The following is a 17,643-nucleotide window of genomic DNA, read 5'->3' as shown; positions in this document are numbered from 1 at the left end:
GTCATGTTTGGATCCTTTCAATAGCTCTTAAAGAGCTGCAAATTTGTATATGACACACTGGGCTATACGTGTTAAGGATTTATCTTTACAGAGTTGCTGAACTAAACTGGTCGCGGGACGGCGATGTGCACAGATGTGCGCTCCTTTCGTTTAGATTGATTGTGTTGATTAGGTTCAGAGAATGATTGTGAAGTTTTATGCCTTTTGTTATATTGTTTCCTGGCCAGCAGAGTGATGCTAATTATACGATGGGGGCCATTGAAATTGAGTTCGCCCTAGGTAGGATAAAAGCTTGATAGGTTGCTTCATTCATTGAGAACTTGTATTGCAAATCTCCTGGCTATACTTTGAGGACCTATGCCATAGTGTGGTGTATATGCTATGTTAATAGACAGACAATTTCCTACATTGTTACTTTGAAGACTTATGGTATGTACATCTTTGATAATTATATTCTTATTGCATACTTGTAATAAATCTTTATCACTTTTAAATTGGCTTCATACTGTAGTCCTTGTAATTCAGAGTAACATTCTTTGTTTTGATGTTATGGACTACTGATAAATATAATTACATTACACATTGAATACTTGGGTTCCACCTTGACATCCCTGCTCTAAACTTCACTCAATTAATTAATGCGAGAACTTTGATAGCTTGAAACAGCTCACAAGTATCTGAACATTGCTAATTCCATAACGGTACAAGATAGACACGCTATAGTCTCAGAGTGTAGTGATGCAACGATTAGCTATCTTGCTATATCTGTCAGAGACAGTGCCTATGACACATGATTATGGAGTCAGATTGAATTATTATTAGGATAGAATTCCTCCTACATTAATTTAATTTTGTCATCCTCAGAAGTCGGAGTGGAATTTCATCCATGACTACAGACTTGCCATCTGGAGAAGTTTCCAGAGCACAACGCAATGCTATTTCTGCATCCCAAATGCCACCCTTTTCCCTATTTAGTGCACTACCTTTGTGACCAGAGCCCTGGTCAAAAGTAATACACTAAATAAGGAATGGGGTGGCATTTGGGACGCAGCCTATGAATATGAGATACGTCCTGAACATTACCAAGAGTGCGTCCCAAATGGCACCCTATTCCCTAATACAGTGCACTACTTTTGATCGGACGCATTACCGTACTCCAATTACAGCTCAATCACCCTTTAGACCTGTGCTCTAAACACCACATCACAGAGACGATTTGGACATTCCAAATGACTGATGATGTGATGTTACTGGCAAACATGTGAGGTACATGTCTTGAATAAGCAAACACTTGGATAATCTCATTAAAGATGACCATAGGACTTAAGGGATAAGGACGATGTTCTTGCCAAGGTCTTTAAGAGTCATGAGAGTTCAAAATCAAATTATTTGAGTCATCATTACACTTTAGTCATAATGGGGTAAAAAGCTAAGTTGAATCTAATGATAAAAACATGTATTATCACAATACAATTACATAGAAAGAAATCACATCATATCAAAATAAGAGAGACTGGGGAGCAAGAGCACAAGCTGTTCTGAGCGGAAAAGGCCCATTTTCACGAGGGACTTCTCTATTGCGGAGGGCTTCCTGAGGAGAGAGAGAGAGACCGAGAGAGACCGAGAGAGACGGAGCAAGGGGACCTTTTTGTCCCTCACTCCTTGATTCATGCGCACCATGTATGGCGTTTGGTTCTACGTAGAGTCAACCCCCACCCCCTCGTCCTCCCCATCCTCCCATCCCCAGGTTCATAAATCTAGTGGCCCTAACCTTGTGGACGTCAGGACCCGACAGACAGGGCTTGTCATAAACACAGCCCACTGTCTGTATACATTTCCAGCATGCCAGAGGGAGATCCAAGGCATCTCCAGCATGTTTCCATCAGCACTGCTGCTTAAAAAGTCCTGCTTGACTGCTGCCTCAGTCTGCGTCCCAAATGGCACCCTATTCCCTTTATAGTGTACTACTTTTGACCAGGGCCTATGGGGCTTTCGTCAGCCCTGGTCAAAAGTAGTGGGGAATATGGTGCCATTTGGGACCGACAGTAACTTTAAACAAAAGTGAATAATAATGCAGGGAGCCTAACTGCGTGGGACATCCTCTACCAATCATCAGGCATGCAATATTCAACAATATTCTGTTTAAAATTCTATATAAAATGTTTGCATTTCCCATTGGCATTTCAATAGTAATAAGAAACCATCACACCTTACAGTATTCATATACAGTGGGGAAAAAAAGTATTTAGTCAGCCACCAATTGTGCAAGTTCTCCCACTTAAAAAGATGAGAGAGGCCTGTAATTTTCATCATAGGTACACGTCAACTATGACAGACAAATAGAGAAAAAAAATTCCAGAAAATCACATTGTAGGATTTTTTATGAATTTATTTGCAAATTATGGTGGAAAATAAGTATTTGGTCACCTACAAACAAGCAAGATTTCTGGCTCTCACAGACCTGTAACTTCTTCTTTAAGAGGCTCCTCTGTCCTCCACTCGTTACCTGTATTAATGGCACCTATTTGAACTTGTTATCAGTATAAAAGACACCTGTCCACAACCTCAAACAGTCACACTCCAAACTCCACTATGGCCAAGACCAAAGAGCTGTCAAAGGACACCAGAAACAAAATTGTAGACCTGCACCAGGCTGGGAAGACTGAATCTGCAATAGGTAAGCAGCTTGGTTTGAAGAAATCAACTGTGGGAGCAATTATTAGGAAATGGAAGACATACAAGACCACTGATAATCTCCCTCGATCTGGGGCTCCACGCATGATCTCACCCCGTGGGGTCAAAATGATCACAAGAACGGTGAGCAAAAATCCCAGAACCACACGGGGGGACCTAGTGAATGACCTGCAGAGAGCTGGGACCAAAGTAACAAAGCCTACCATCAGTAACACACTACGCCGCCAGGGACTCAAATCCTGCAGTCCAAGACGTGTCCCCCTGCTTAAGCCAGTACATGTCGAGGCCCGTCTGACGTTTGCTAGAGTGCATTTGGATGATCCAGAAGAGGATTGGGAGAATGTCATATGGTCAGATGAAACCAAAATAGAACTTTTTGGTAAAAACTCAACTCGTCGTGTTTGGAGGACAAAGAATGCTGAATTGCATCCAAAGAACACCATACCTACTGTGAAGCATGGGGGTGGAAACCTCCTTCCATCAGCAAGCGCATTGAAGATGAAACGTGGCTGGGTCTTTCAGCATGACAATGATCCCAAACACACCGCCCGGGCAACGAAGGAGTGGCTTCGTAAGAAGCATTTCAAGGTCCTGGAGTGGCCTAGCCAGTCTCCAGATCTCAACCCCATAGAAAATCTTTGGAGGGAGTTGAAAGTCCGTGTTGCCCAGCGACAGCCCCAAAACATCACTGCTCTAGAGGAGATCTGCATGGAGGAATGGGCCAAAATACCAGCAACAGTGTGAAAACCTTGTGAAGACTTACAGAAAACGTTTGACCTGTGTCATTGCCAACAAAGGGTATATAACAAAGTATTGAGAAACTTTTGTTATTGACCAAATAGTTATTTTCCACCATAATTTGCAAATAAATTCATTAAAAATCCTACAATGTGATTTTCTGGATTTCTTTTCTCATTTTGTCTGTCATAGTTGGCGTGTACCTATGATGAAAATTACAGGCCTCTCTCATCTTTTTAAGTGGGAGAACTTGCACAATTGGTGGCTGAGTAAATACTTTTTTTCCCCACTGTACCATTGGAGGCTGCTGAGGGGAGGACGGCTCATAATAATGGCTGGGATGGAGTGTATGGAATGGTAACAAACATATGAAAACCATGTGTTTTATACCATTCCATTCACTCCATTCCGGCCATTATTATGAGCCGTCCTCCCCTCAGCAGCCTCCACTGTCATATACTGTAGGTACATGTACAGTATGATGATCTTAACTTACAGCTAACACTGCCATGGCTGTTCTTCTACAATATCTTAGCCGTGTTGAACATAGCAGACTCACCCTCCCTCTTAGACTGGCATCAATTAGACTGGCACCAATCCCTCATCTATTTGTTCTCACAGGTTCAGTGCGATGCCAACTTGCCAAGCAAATCAATGGCCACTTGGCTTGCAGCTTGCCCATCTGCATGAAGCGTTGTTCTGTATCTAAAGATGTGATGGTTGTGACTGACACAGGCAAAGCGTCTTTAGAAAGAGACTCTTAATCAGATTGGAGTGAAGGTTAATCTGTAGTCAGTGTCATACTGTTACACATTATAAGTGTATTAAAATGCATTATAAAGGACTTCATAGAAAGTGCTTCCAAACACATTCCAAAAATATTCCATTACCACGTGTTGATTGTGGATGTCCTTAAAGTTATACTCTCGCTCTGCTCTAGCTCTCTTCGCTACTAAAAATGAATGAGTGCCATTAGTTCTTAATGTATGAACAAGATGGTTGGTGTGCTAGCAAGTCAAACGAGTGGTATTTCCCTCCATCTCTCTGTCATGATCAGCCTGTGCTGCATGCTGAACTCACAGTGCATGTGTGGGAAAATGATGGTATTTCACATTTTAAAAAGCTCAACCTCTGCCATGAAGCCCTGTGTGTGCTGAAAGACAAGGATTTTGTCCCAAATTGCACCCTATTCCCTATATAGTGCACTACTTTTGACCAGGGCCATGGTCAAAAGTAGTGCACTATATAGGGAACGTGGTGCCATTTGGGATGTAGACAAGATGCATGCTGGAACAGAGAGAGCAGATGTTTCCTTAAATGCAACATCAGAGCCCTAAAATAGCTATTCTCTTAGAGCAGAGCTGCTTATCAAAGGGCTTAAAGTACTCTCAATAGAGACATTTCAGAGCTTTAGTAAATGGTAAAATGCTCATTCTTCTGAGAAGAGAAGCATATTTCCTATCTCATGGATTGAGCACATTCTCAATGCAGCCAAAAGATTGCTAAGCCTTAAAATAGCCTGAGCGTATTAGATTCATATTATGTATATATTTATATTTAAATATATACAGTATATGTTTCTATATATAGCACATTTATAGAATTTGTCAGCTTGACATGCATGTGTGTTCAGATGTTCAAAAATGTAATTTAATTTAAATGTATTTTAATAACTTGGAATATCCATTGGGCATTCCCCTCTATGACCATCATTTTAGTAAAACAGACCTTTTCCATGGCCTAAGAAAATATTTCCAAAGCTATTGTGGTGTACACTGAGTGTACAAAACATTAGGAACACCTGCTCTTTCCATGACATAGACTGACCAGGTGAAAGCTATGATCCCTTATTGATGTCACTTGTTAAATCCACTTCAAATCAGTGTAGATGAAGGGGAGGAGACAGGTTAAATAATGATTTTTTTGCAATTGAGACATGATTGTGTATGTGTGCCATTCAGAGGGTGAATGGGTAAGACAAAATATTGAATTGCCTTTGAACAGGGTATGGTAGTAGGTGCCAGTGTGTCAAGAACTGCAATGCTGCTGGGTTTTTCACACTCAACTGTTTCCCGTGTGTATCAAGAATGGTCCACCCCCCAAAGGACATCCAGCCAACTTGACAACTGTGGGAAGCATTGGAGTCAACATGGGCCAGCATCCCTGTGGAACGCTTTCGACACCTTGTAGAGTCCATGCCCCGACGAATTGAGGCTGTTCTGAGGACAAAAGGGGGTGCAACTCAATATTAGGAAGGTGTTCCTAATGTTTTGTACTGTCAGTGTAATGTGTATTTTCTCTAAGATGCAAAGGATAGAGAAGCACACCTGGGGCCGAATGTATCAAGTGTCATGATCTAGGATCAGTTCTAACTTTTGGATCATAATGAACAACAGAACATGGACAGGGGGGAGCTGATCCCACTCTGAGAAGCTTGATACATACGGCTCTGTAGAGGCTCCCAAGCCCACCTTTGACGATGACTCTGGAAGTACACACTGCTCTCCCATGGATGTTCTCAGCGACACACGTGTACTGGCCTTCGTCCTCTGGCAGAGCACCCTTGACTGTGAGTTGGGTCAGGCCATTCTCAAAGGCAAAGTGTGCATGTGGCATTGGCTTGTCTGGAGGGGGGGAGAGGAACATGCATCACACTCGAGGAGGAACACCTAAACACAATCAACTCCCAGCAAAAAGACTTTATCTTACACTAAGAGCAATCTTTTGGTTTAAAAGTAAAGCAGGGCTGTATCACATGGAGAGAGATAATTTAAGAAAGATTATTAGAAATTAAGCAGTTTATCATGCGGGACATGTTATGTGTAAATCCTATCAAATCAAGAGACTAATATTCATTCATTCATATTAAACTAATAAATGTTTACTGTGAAATCGCTCATGAAAATGAATAAATATGTTGAGGCAAAATAAGACACCTTATAATGTAAAAAACCTTGTAACTGATTGATACAATAGCACAAGATGTTCCTTTATGTGTGTTGATCTTTCCCTGCAGGCCTGAGTTTACACAGACAGGCAGCTAGCTAGCTCTGTGTTAAACTGAGCCTGGATGAGTTGTGATGCTCGAAGGTGCATAAAGATGTCAGAATACAGATATGACGTCATTGTTTTAGCACGATCCACAGAGTTTTGAAACTACAGCATGGTTCAATGCACCAATAAATAAATCAGCACAATCACTTTTTTTTTTTTTTTTTCAAATTCCCGGCATCTTTGAACTAAAATTGAGATCATGTATACTGTGCTAATGACGACACAAAAAAAGAGTAACGGAGAGGAATGTACAATACGGTGAACTTAGCAAACAAGGCATATGTGATAAATGCATAGGGGCCGCCATATTTATGCACTTCCGCTATTATAAATGTATCTCGCTCCCAGTGCTGGACCACCCAATCCCAAGAAGGGCATTCACTTTGAAATCCAGGGCAGACTTTTTTTATGTCCTGGTGGTAGGCATTTCATAATCGGCCTGCACAAGTCAGAGTCTTGGAGAGAGAGAGAGTCTCAGATGTCTGCTTTTGGTGCACAAACACTTGCCAAGTCTGGCTGGGTGTAATATTTCAGGAGAGGTTTCAGGAGGCAGCGATGCATGTTTTTCCTTTATATGGTTCCTAGGCCTCATATTTGTTTAATGGCTGTGGGTGTATTTTCCAGCGGAAAGAACAGAAGAGAACAGAGGGCTGTGAATCGGTTGGTCCTGGGATCCAACAGAGCGGGGACTATTTCTCTTCCCTGAGATAAGTGTGATGCCATTAACTGTCCATCCGTCTTCAAGAGACAAGAGGATAACATCAACAGTTCCCGAACAGCTCAGACCTGGAGCACTAAGAAGTGGCCTTGTGGAAACTATGGCTACGTCCCAAGTGACACCCTATTCCCTATATAATACAGTACTTTTGATCAGGGCCTATAGGGCTCTGGTCAAAAGTAGTATACTATGAAGGGAATAAGGTGCCATTTGGGACGGAAACAATGTGAGATCCTTCTCTAAAACCTGCAACGACTCAATTCTATTTGAGTTTAAAGATTAAATCTCTATTTTAAAAAGGCTTCTTAAAGGCCCAGTGCAGACAAAATGTGATTTTCCTTTGTTTTATATACACTACCACTCAAACGTTTGGACACACCTACCCATTCAAGGGTTTTTCTTAATTTTTACATTGTAGAATAATAGTGTAGACTTCAAAACTATGAAATCATGTACAGTTGAAGTCGGAAGTTTACATACACCTTAGCCAAATACATTTAAACTCAGTTTTTCACAATTCCTGACATTTAATCCTAGTAAAAATGCCCTGTCTTAGGTCAGTTTTTTTTATTTATTTTTTTTATTTTAAGAATGTGAAATGTCAGAATAATAGTGGAGGTCTACAATTATTTTTCTGGGTCTTGGCTGATTTCTTTTGATTTTCCCATGATGTCAAGCAAAGAAGCGCTGAGTTTGAGGTAGGCCTTGAAATACATCCACAGGTACACCTCCAATTGACTCAAATGATGTCAATTAGCCTATCAGAAGCTTCTAAAGCTATGACATCATTTTCTGGAATTTTCCAAGCTGTTTAAAGGCACAGTCAACTTAGTGTATGTAAACTTCTGACCCACTGGAATTGTGATACAGTGAATTATAAGTGAAATAATCTGTCTTTAAACAATTGTTGGAAAAATTACTTGTGTCATGCACAAAGTAGATGTCTTAAACCAACTTGCCAAAACTATAGTTTGTTAACAAGACATTTGTGGAGTGGTTGAAAAACAAGTTTTAATGACTCCAACCTAAGTGTATGTAAACTTCCGACTTCAACTTTAGGTGTGTCCAAACTTTTGACTGGTACTGTATATTTCCACACTATTAGGTTGGAATAATTCTGTGGAATTGTGAAAATCACAATAATGCCTTTCTAGTGTACTGTAAGAGCTGTTTGAAAAGACCGCCTGAAATGTCATCCTGTTTTGCTGGGATGGAACTTTGGCCTGCCTGGTGACATGAGTTAATAGACCAATAAGAAAGAGAGTTCCAAACCTCTCTGCCAATAACAGCTAGTTTTCAGTTTTCCCCTCACCACTCAGCCCACTCCCAGAGAGTTCTAGCAAAATTCTTGCTTGAGAAATTGCTCTTTGCTAAGAAGCTATTTTTGTTTCTTTTTTACAATTTTAATTAAAAACAATCACAGTAAGGTACTTAATTGGTACTCAGAAATGATTTGATATTGAGATAAAAACGGCTGCACTGGACCTTTAAAACTTTTCAGCTATGTTTTCTAATGAGGATAATTCAAATCACAAACACATTTGGCCACCGAAGCAAAACAAAACATAAACAATTACATTGGCCAAGACACACCCACCCTCAGTTTACAAACAAGTTCAGGGGCCGAACCTTTGACCCGTAATGAAAGTTACAGAGTTAAGAACTCTAGCCCTATGTTGTGAGCCAAGCTCGGCTCGGGTGATAGATACAGACAAAACCAAACTCTTCAACAGATTATGATCCATCTTAATTAAATATGCACAGATAAAACTAACTCAAATGATACTGTAGAAATACAATGTTCACAGTGTTGAGACAGCCAAGTTAGGCTGGGGTGATACAGACTAAACCAAACTCTTTAAGAGATTGTGATCCATCTTCATTAAATTTGGAAGGATAAAAATAACCTAGCTACAATAATAAAAATAAAAAAATCAGTGTTCACTGTGTTCAGCTGGAATTCTGCTAGATCAATTGTCATGCTAAGCTTTCATTTTAGTTATTGCTATTCGGGTTCGTAAGGACATCCCTACTCCCAGCGCTAAACCCTAACCCTAACCCCTACCCTAACCCTAACCTTAACCTTAACCTTAACTCTTACCTTAACCATTTAAAATGTCAACTTCAATGGGATATGGATAGCATGACTCAATTTTGGAGTCATGACCTTCAAAATTGCACATTCAAGGGGGTTCCCCCTGACGCTCTATATGTGGAGCAGATAAAGATGAAAAATAAACATTCTCTGTGTGTGATCTGGACGCACTACAGAGCCACATGAGCCTTCAGCAGCAGAGCAGCCAGACCTGTGAAATGGTGGTCCTCTGATGGGCCGGCCTCATGCTGAGAGGGAAAGCAGTAGCAGACTTACAATGGCTGTGTCCCAAATGGCACGCAAATGGCACGCTATTACCTTTATAGTGCACTACTTTTGACCAGGGCCCATAGTGCACTATATAGGGAGCCATTTGGAACGCATCCAATAAATTACACCCCCTTACCTAGCTGATCTGTTCAAGAGGGTTCTGAGTACAGAGACTTTTTTATTCCTACCACTTCTCCCTGGAAGTGATTTTCGTCTGTCCGTCCAATGAGGTGCAAAGTATTGAAAAACAGGATCATCACCCCCCTCTAGTGGGTATAATGGATATACTGTAACTACTAGACAATGGTGACTGTTACTGCTAGGGTTGCACATTTCCGGTAACTTTCCTCAAATTCCCAGGTTTCCCAGAAATCCCAGTTGGAAATTATGGGAAAGTTACTCTAATTTTGCATCCCTAGTTACTGCAGGGGGAGATGCAGGGCGGCAGGTAGCCTAGCGGTTAAGAGCGTTGGGCCAGTAACCGAAAGATTGCTGGTTTGAATCCCTGAGCCGATTAGATGGAAAATCAGTATGTTGTGTCCTCTTATTGCGCCTATAAGTCAAACGTAAAATTGTTTAATGATGTGCTCTCTCACCGTTTAGGAGCCAGGAGATGTTAGGTAGAGGTTTCCCCTCCACTGAACACTGCAGAAGGAAGTCTTGGCCCTCACTCACTGAACATCCCTTCAGGACAGTGCTGAACGCAGGAGGCTTGCCCTCCAGCCGTGGGTCTGCAGGGGAGGGAGTACACAGATGGACTATTAAGAATACATCCTAAATGTATTACATTGGAGCCTTACATTTGAAATACGTGGTACTGGTCAGTCTAATGGCCCATTTCCACCATAAGACTTTACCCCAGTGTTTGGCCTAAAGTATCTGGCGCAAACAATACCTACCTTGACTTGGGACCAGACTGACAAATGTAACCGACCGTGGAATTAGCAAACTGGGTATATGACCAGATGCAATCTTTCCTTCTCTCCAATAGAGGGCATAGGTAGACAAGAATTGTTGCAGTCATTTCTAAAAGGACGCACACTCCCAACAAAAAGACTGCTCATCTCAAGCAAAATAAACTGAATCTGCATAGTGTATGGCACTGTTCTGTATTATGGAAAGCGATAACAATGCTGGACTCACTGTAGACTGGTGCCAGTCTGTTTAGTCCAAACCAAAACAACAACTAGACAACCAGATATCAAAACCTATCCAAATAGTTTCACTTTGATTATCGTTAAATATACAACCAACTTTTATTTGGTTAAAGACAGCAGACAGTTTAGGACAGGTCCAAAAGCAACACAGTCTCGTTTTAGTTGAACTCAGCCCAAATCAGCATTGCCGCTGAGGAATGAACTAAATGTCGATGTGCTCACCTCACTTAGCCTGCCTTCATCACTATCCTGTTTTGATTAAGACAGCCAGGGGAAATGAATTAGATGCTTATTTACCCAAAGGCAGAGCTGGAGACTGTGGAGACTCTTGTCTAAGCTATTGTACCTTCAACCATAGACCTGTTAGCTGAAAATGATGATGTGATGAATATTCTGCACAACAAGGGCTTTAGTTCAAACTATTAAAACCAACAACACTGCTCTCCCGTTCTCCTTTATATCCTGCCACGGTGTGTACAGTAAGACTGCATCCAAACACTTTTGACCAGGGTCCTATGGGTCATTATAGTTAATGCCCTAGCACTACACACCTTAAAATAATAAACTCAAGCTTTGATTCTTTTCAATCAGCTGTGTAGTGCTAGGGCCAAAAAAACAAATGTGCACCTTCTGGGGTCCCCAGGACCAGGATTGGGAAATGCTGGGGGAATAGGGTGCCATTTGGGATACGCCCTAAGTACTTACTCTTGACAGTGAGGGTCCAAGTCGAGGACACCTTCCCAGTGCTGGTAGCAATGGTGCATCCATACGTCCCACTGTCCCTTTTCTGGACGTTGTCCACAGTGAGGATGTGAGTGTTGCCATCATGCTGGAAGCTCAGCCCTGCTCTGGGTCTCAAAGGGAAGCCATCTTTAACCCAGCTCAGGCCAGGCACAGGAGAACCTGAGACTAGAAGAGCACATTAACAGTCAATCTAAATGGGTCAAATATACAATAATAAAGTAGCTAAGAACTATTAGTGAACTGGTATTAGTGAACTGGTATTAGTGAATTGGTAAAAATGTGGTTCTAAACATGACAAATACATACATACAGTATAAACACTGAACAAAATGTTTTACGCAACATGCAACAATTTCAAAGATTTTACAGAGTTACAGTTCATATAAGGAAATTAATTAATTAGTTCATATAAGGAAATCAGTCAATTGAAATAAATTCATTAGGCCCTAATCTATGGATTTCACATGACTGGGAATACATATATGCATCTGTTGGTCACAGATACCTTTAAAAAAAAAAGGTAGGGGCGTGGATCAGAAAACCAGTCAGTATCTGGTGTGACCACCATTTGCCTAATGCACTGCGACACATCTCCTTCGCATAGCGTTGATCAGGCGGTTGATTGTGGCCTGTGGAATGTTGTCCCACTCTTCAAATGGCCGTGCGAAGTTGCTGGATATTGGCGGGAACTGGAACACGCTGTCGTACACGTCGATCCAGAGCATCCCAAACATGCTCAATGGGTGACATGTCTGGTGAGTACGCAGGCCATGGAAGAACTGGGACATTTTCAGCCTACAGGAAGTGTACAGATCCTTGCAACATGGGGCCGTGCATTATCATGCTGAAACATGAGGTGATGGCGACGGATGAATGGCACAACAATGGGCCTCAGGATCTCGTCATGGTATCTCTGTGCATTCAAATTGCCATCAATAAAATGCAATTGTGTTCGTTGTCCGTGGCTTATGCCTGCCCATACCAAATCCCCACTGCCACCATGGGGCACTCTGTTCACAACGTTGACATCAGCAAACAGTCTGCCATCTGCCCGGTACAGTTGAAACCGGGATTCATCCATGAAGAGCACACTTCTACAGCGTGCCAGTGGCCATCGAAGGTGAGCATTTGTCCACTGAAGTCGGTTACGACGCCAAACTGCAGTCAGGCCAAGACCCTGGTGAGGATGACAAGCACGCAGATAAGCTTCCCTGGGAGGTTTCTGACAGTTTGTGCAGAAATTCTTCGGTTGTGCAAACCCCCAGTTTCATCAGCTGTCCGGGTGGCTGGTCTCAGACCATCACGCAGGTGAAGAAGCCAGATGTGGAGGTCCTGGGCTTGCGTGGTTACACATGGTCTACGGCTGTGAGGCCGGTTTGATGTACAGTACTGCCAAATTCACTAAAACGACATTGGAGGCTGCTTATGGTAGAGAAATGAACATTCAATTATCTGGCAACAGCTCTGGTGGACATTCCTGCATTCAGCATGCCAATTGCACACTCCCTCAAAACTTCAGACATCTGTGGCATTGTGTTGTGTGACAAAACTGCACCTTTTAGAGTGCCATTTTATTGTCCCCAGCACAAGGTGCACCTGTGTAATGATCATGCCGTTTAATCAGCTTCTTGATATGCCACACCTGTCAGGTGGATGGATTATCTTGGCAATTGAGAAATGCTCACTAACAGGGATGTAAATAAATTTGAGAGGAATACATTTTTTGTGCATATGGACAATTTCTGGGATCTTTTATTTCAGCTCATGAAACATGGGACCAACACTTTACATGTTGCGTTTATATTTTTGTTCAGTGTAATACACCATAAGATGTTTTGAATCACCTTGGCATTTGAATGTGACTTTGGTCCCCTCTGTAGTGTCCTGGCTCTGAGGTACAGAGTCAAATTTGGGTGGAGCTCCAGCAGTCACTGCTGCCCTCGCTGACCTGCTCTCTCTGGCCTGCCTTCTAGCCTCTCTAGTGGGCTCTGGAGATGGCTGTGGGGGGCTCTGGACTCCCACTGGGGGGTTCTTCACCCTATCCCTTGTATCCCTCTCAGGGTCTTTGCTGTGTGGGTCTTGGCTGGTCCTAGCAGCCCCCTGGCCTCTCAGATGGTGCTGCAGAGAGGTGGAGCTGGCAGCCTTTGGGGTTGCCACCCCAGGCTTTCTAGGGGCCTCGTCCGGCAGGTCCGCAGGGGGCTTGGGAGACACCACGACGGTGGTCTTGGGAGACGCCACGGTGGTCTTCCATGTTGGTTTGGTCAGCTCTGTGCTGTCTTTGGTCTCCCTGGTGAGTGTCTCTCTGGTCTCTCTGGTCTCAGTCCTGTCTCCTGACTTGGTAGGTGAGCACCGGTCAGCGAGCAGGCCGTTACTTGTGTGCTTGACTTCGGGTGAGTCAGTTGTCTTGGGGACAGGGGCCACCGGAGCAAAGGTACCTAGGCTGTAGAGGTAACACATTGTCAAAGGATTGAATATTTCACTGTAGAGAAATTCTTGTGGAATTATTTGGTAGAAATGTATACAACTCACGAAAAGAGTTGCTCATGTATTCACAGTTAGTAATATCACAATGCAGGGAATTGTATGAGATACATACTCACATGCCAGCCTCACTGCCTGAACCTAAAAAGGAAAGGATACACACTGAAAAATTTCCCAAATATAACTCGATATTCAGAACTGGCAATGCTGATGATTTACTGTGATGTTATAGCACTCGGTGGATGTGTCCCAAATGGCACCCTATTCCCTATATAGTGGACCCTAGTCAAAAGAAGTGCACTACAAAGGGAATAAGTGCCATTTGGAACATTTGGGCTGTGTGTTGATGGCTGATGGCTGCAGTGTGATTGGATGCAATGCCCTACCCTGAACGTTCAGCTCTGCTGTAGCGGTGGCCTTCCCAGCACTGTTGGCCACAGAGCAGGTGTACATTCCTGCATCGTCCTCACACACGTCTTGGATCTCCAGGAAGTGGACTCCCGACTTCTCAAACATGTTGAAGTGGGAAGAAGTATGAAGCTCTTCATCTCCCTGTGTCACCCATCAAAGAGAAAAAGTGACAAAGTGGAAGCGAGAGAGAGGGAGAGAGAAAGAGAGAGATGTCAGAGATGAAGACTCACCATCCTACATATTTGAAAGACAGAATACGCCATCTCTGTTCCAACTAGAGTTGCAAAGTCTAGATGGCAACATTCCCCAAATTGTCAGTTTTTCAAAAAATCCTGGTTGGATTTTATGCGTATTCCCTCCTAATTCAAAAACTATTAAAACTGCGATTTCTGGAAAACCTGGACATTTTGGCAAAGTTACTGAGATTACTAAACATTCTCTCTGTTCTGTCTCACCTTGAGCCAGGTAACCAGGGGCTGTGGGCGTCCTGTGATTTTGGCAGAGAACTTGCCACTCTGTCCCATTCGGACAAAAATGCGTGAGGGCTTTGTCACAAACTTGGGGGGGCTCTCCCCCCAGATACTGGGCATGCTCTCCACGGCTGAAACTCCAAACCGCCCGCTGGAGTCAGAGAAAACACAACCACTTACTACCTCAGCATCCAAATATGTGTCTGCTCAAAAACACCACTTGAACAAACAAATTCCATTTGAATAATGACTTAATATAGTAATATGAGTGACTGACTCACTATAGTTATAGGCCGTGGCTGCCCATCAGACTTGTTCGGGATCTTTAGTCGGCAGCACCCAAAGACCCGGAGCTTCCTGAAGCTTCTACGTATGTGCGGATCATGTTCTGCGCATGTACACTGAGTATACCAAACATTAGGAACACCTTCCTAATATTGAGTTAGAAGGCTTAGAAATCCTTCTTTAACCTGATCATAGCTTTCACCTGGTCAGTCTATGTCATGGAAATAGCAGGTGTCCTTAATGTTTTGTATACTTAGTGTATATACTCTCTACTTTAAGCACAGAGAACAGGCTACTCAGGTGAATGGTGCTCGGTTAATAAAGTTAGATCAAAGCTGAATCAATGTCTGCAAGATCACATGATGAGACAGTATTCTACATAACCGATCCGAATAATAGCATAGTATAACGTTACTGTAAGACAAAACCATCACCGCATTCAATCATGCATGATCATTCTTCAAGTTTTACAGGTGAAACATCAATGCAGGGTCGGTTCCAGGCATAACATTTTACATTTTTAGTCATTTAGCGGACGCTCTTATCCAGAGCGACTTACAGGAGCAATTAGGGTTAAGTGCCTTGCTCAAGGGCACAGACAGATTTTTCACCTAGTCGGCTCGGGGATTAGAACCAGCGACCTTTCGGTTACTGGCACAACGCTCTTACCCAATAAGCTACCTGCCGCCATAAGCGGTTGCTTATGGTCCCCGGCCGCTAGGGGAACTCTGCCAGGGTCTTAACTTACTATTGAGGGTAAGGATTTTTCTCTTTATCAAATCATTTCGGGGTAATGTCCACCAGAGCTGTTGCCAGAGAATTGAATGTAAATTTTTCTACCATAAGCCGCCTCCAATGTCGTTTTAGAAAATTTGGCAGTTTGTCCAACCTGCTTCACAACCGCAGACCACGTGTAACCACGCCAGCCCAGGACCTCCACATCCGGCTTCTTTACCTGCGGGATCGTCTGAGACCAGCCACCCGGACAGCTGATGAAACTGTGGGTTTGAACAACCGAAGAATTTCTGCATAAACTGTCAGAAACTGTCTCAGGGAAGCTCATCTGCGAACCTACCTGTTCCCAAGAGCTCCAAGGTAACCTGCCTAAATGTCTACCACCCTGTAGCACTCAGATCTGTAATTAGTGCTTTGAAAGACTGGTCATGACAAACATCAACACCATCATCCCAGACCCACTCCAATTTGCATACCGCCCCAACAGATCCACAGATGACGCAATCTCAATTGCACTTCACACTGCCCTCTCCCACCTGGACAAGAGGGGAAATAACTATGTGAGAATGCTGTTCATAGACTACAGCTCAGCGTTCAACACCATAGTCCCCTCCAAGCTCATCACCAAGGGACTGAACACCTCCCTCTGCAACTGGATCCTGGACTTCCTGACAGTTTGGCCCCGGCGGTAAGGGTAGGCAACAACAACTCCGCCACGCTGACCTTCAACACGGGGCCCCTCAGGGGTTCGTGCTTAGTCCCCTCCTGTACTCCCTGTTCACCCATGACTGTGTGGCCGCGCACGACCCCAGCACCATCATCAAGTTCGCTGACGACACAACGGTGGTAGGCCTGATCACCGACGGCGATGAGTCAGCCTACAGGAGGTCAGACAGTGTGGTGCCAGGACAACAACCTCTCCCTCAACGTTGATTGTGGACTATAGGAGAAAGAGGGGAGCGCACGCCCCCATCCACATCAACAGCGCTGTTGTGGAGCGGGCAGAGAGCTTTAAGTTCCTTGGCGTCCACATCACTAAGGACTTAACATGCTCCACACACACCCGCACAGTCGTGAAGAGGGCACGCCTGCGCCTCTTCTCCTCAGGAGGCTGAAAAGATTTGGCATGGGCCCTCTGCACCATCGAGAGCATCTTGACTGTCTGTATCGCCGCTTGGTATGGCAATTGCACCGCCCTTGACTGCAAAGCGCTACAAAGGGTGGTGCGGATAGCCCAGTACATCACTGGGGCTGAGCTCCCTGCCATCCAGTACCTCTATATCAGGCGGTGTCAGAGGAAGGACCGAAAAGACTGTTCACTCTGCTACCGTCTGGCAAACGGTACCGGAGCATCGGCTATCGGACCAACAGGCTCGGAGACAGCTTCTACCCCCAAGCCATAAGACTGCTAAATAGCCAGACTGCTAAATAGTCAATCAATGGTACCCGAACTACCTGCACTGACTATCTTACACTGACCCAAAGCACACTCACTAGACTTTATATACACACACCATATACACACTCACACTACACTGTCACTCCGACACAAATCCCTCACATACATAAGCATGAACATTTTGAATCTGTTTGGACTAATCATTACACCCCAGATCAGCTAGATGCAGCAGTGTGCAAGGCGGTATTGAATGTTTCACTGACTGTCACCTTGATTACTCCAATTTGTCTCTTGACCTGTGCACCTATGTTATAAACTTTTCATTTGTAGGCTAGGTTGTAGCAACCTCATGTAGTAGCCTAAATCTATCGATGTTACATTGAGCTGGATGA

General features: G+C 43.5%; 1 protein-coding gene across 3 annotated transcripts in view; it reads right to left on the bottom strand.

Annotated features, from left to right (window-relative positions):
• Positions 1 to 17,643, bottom strand: part of LOC121536678 (myosin light chain kinase, smooth muscle) — a 95,333-nt gene that overhangs the window by 33,037 nt on the left and 44,653 nt on the right. For all 3 annotated transcript variants that reach the window (XM_041844105.2, XM_041844106.2, XM_041844107.2), the window contains exons 6-12: positions 14,818 to 14,983; positions 14,338 to 14,503; positions 14,071 to 14,092; positions 13,315 to 13,910; positions 11,432 to 11,635; positions 10,166 to 10,300; positions 5,904 to 6,056 (exon numbers count right to left, since the gene is read on the bottom strand). In XM_041844105.2, coding sequence (XP_041700039.1) covers positions 5,904 to 6,056; positions 10,166 to 10,300; positions 11,432 to 11,635; positions 13,315 to 13,910; positions 14,071 to 14,092; positions 14,338 to 14,503; positions 14,818 to 14,983 — 1,442 coding nt within the window. The remainder of the gene's footprint in view (positions 1 to 5,903; positions 6,057 to 10,165; positions 10,301 to 11,431; positions 11,636 to 13,314; positions 13,911 to 14,070; positions 14,093 to 14,337; positions 14,504 to 14,817; positions 14,984 to 17,643) is intronic.

The sequence above is a fragment of the Coregonus clupeaformis genome, chromosome 23, assembly GCF_020615455.1.
Source record: "Coregonus clupeaformis isolate EN_2021a chromosome 23, ASM2061545v1, whole genome shotgun sequence".
Lineage (NCBI taxonomy): Eukaryota > Metazoa > Chordata > Actinopteri > Salmoniformes > Salmonidae > Coregonus > Coregonus clupeaformis.
Note: the sequence above shows the minus strand (reverse complement) of the source record. Positions and strands in the feature narration are given on the sequence as shown.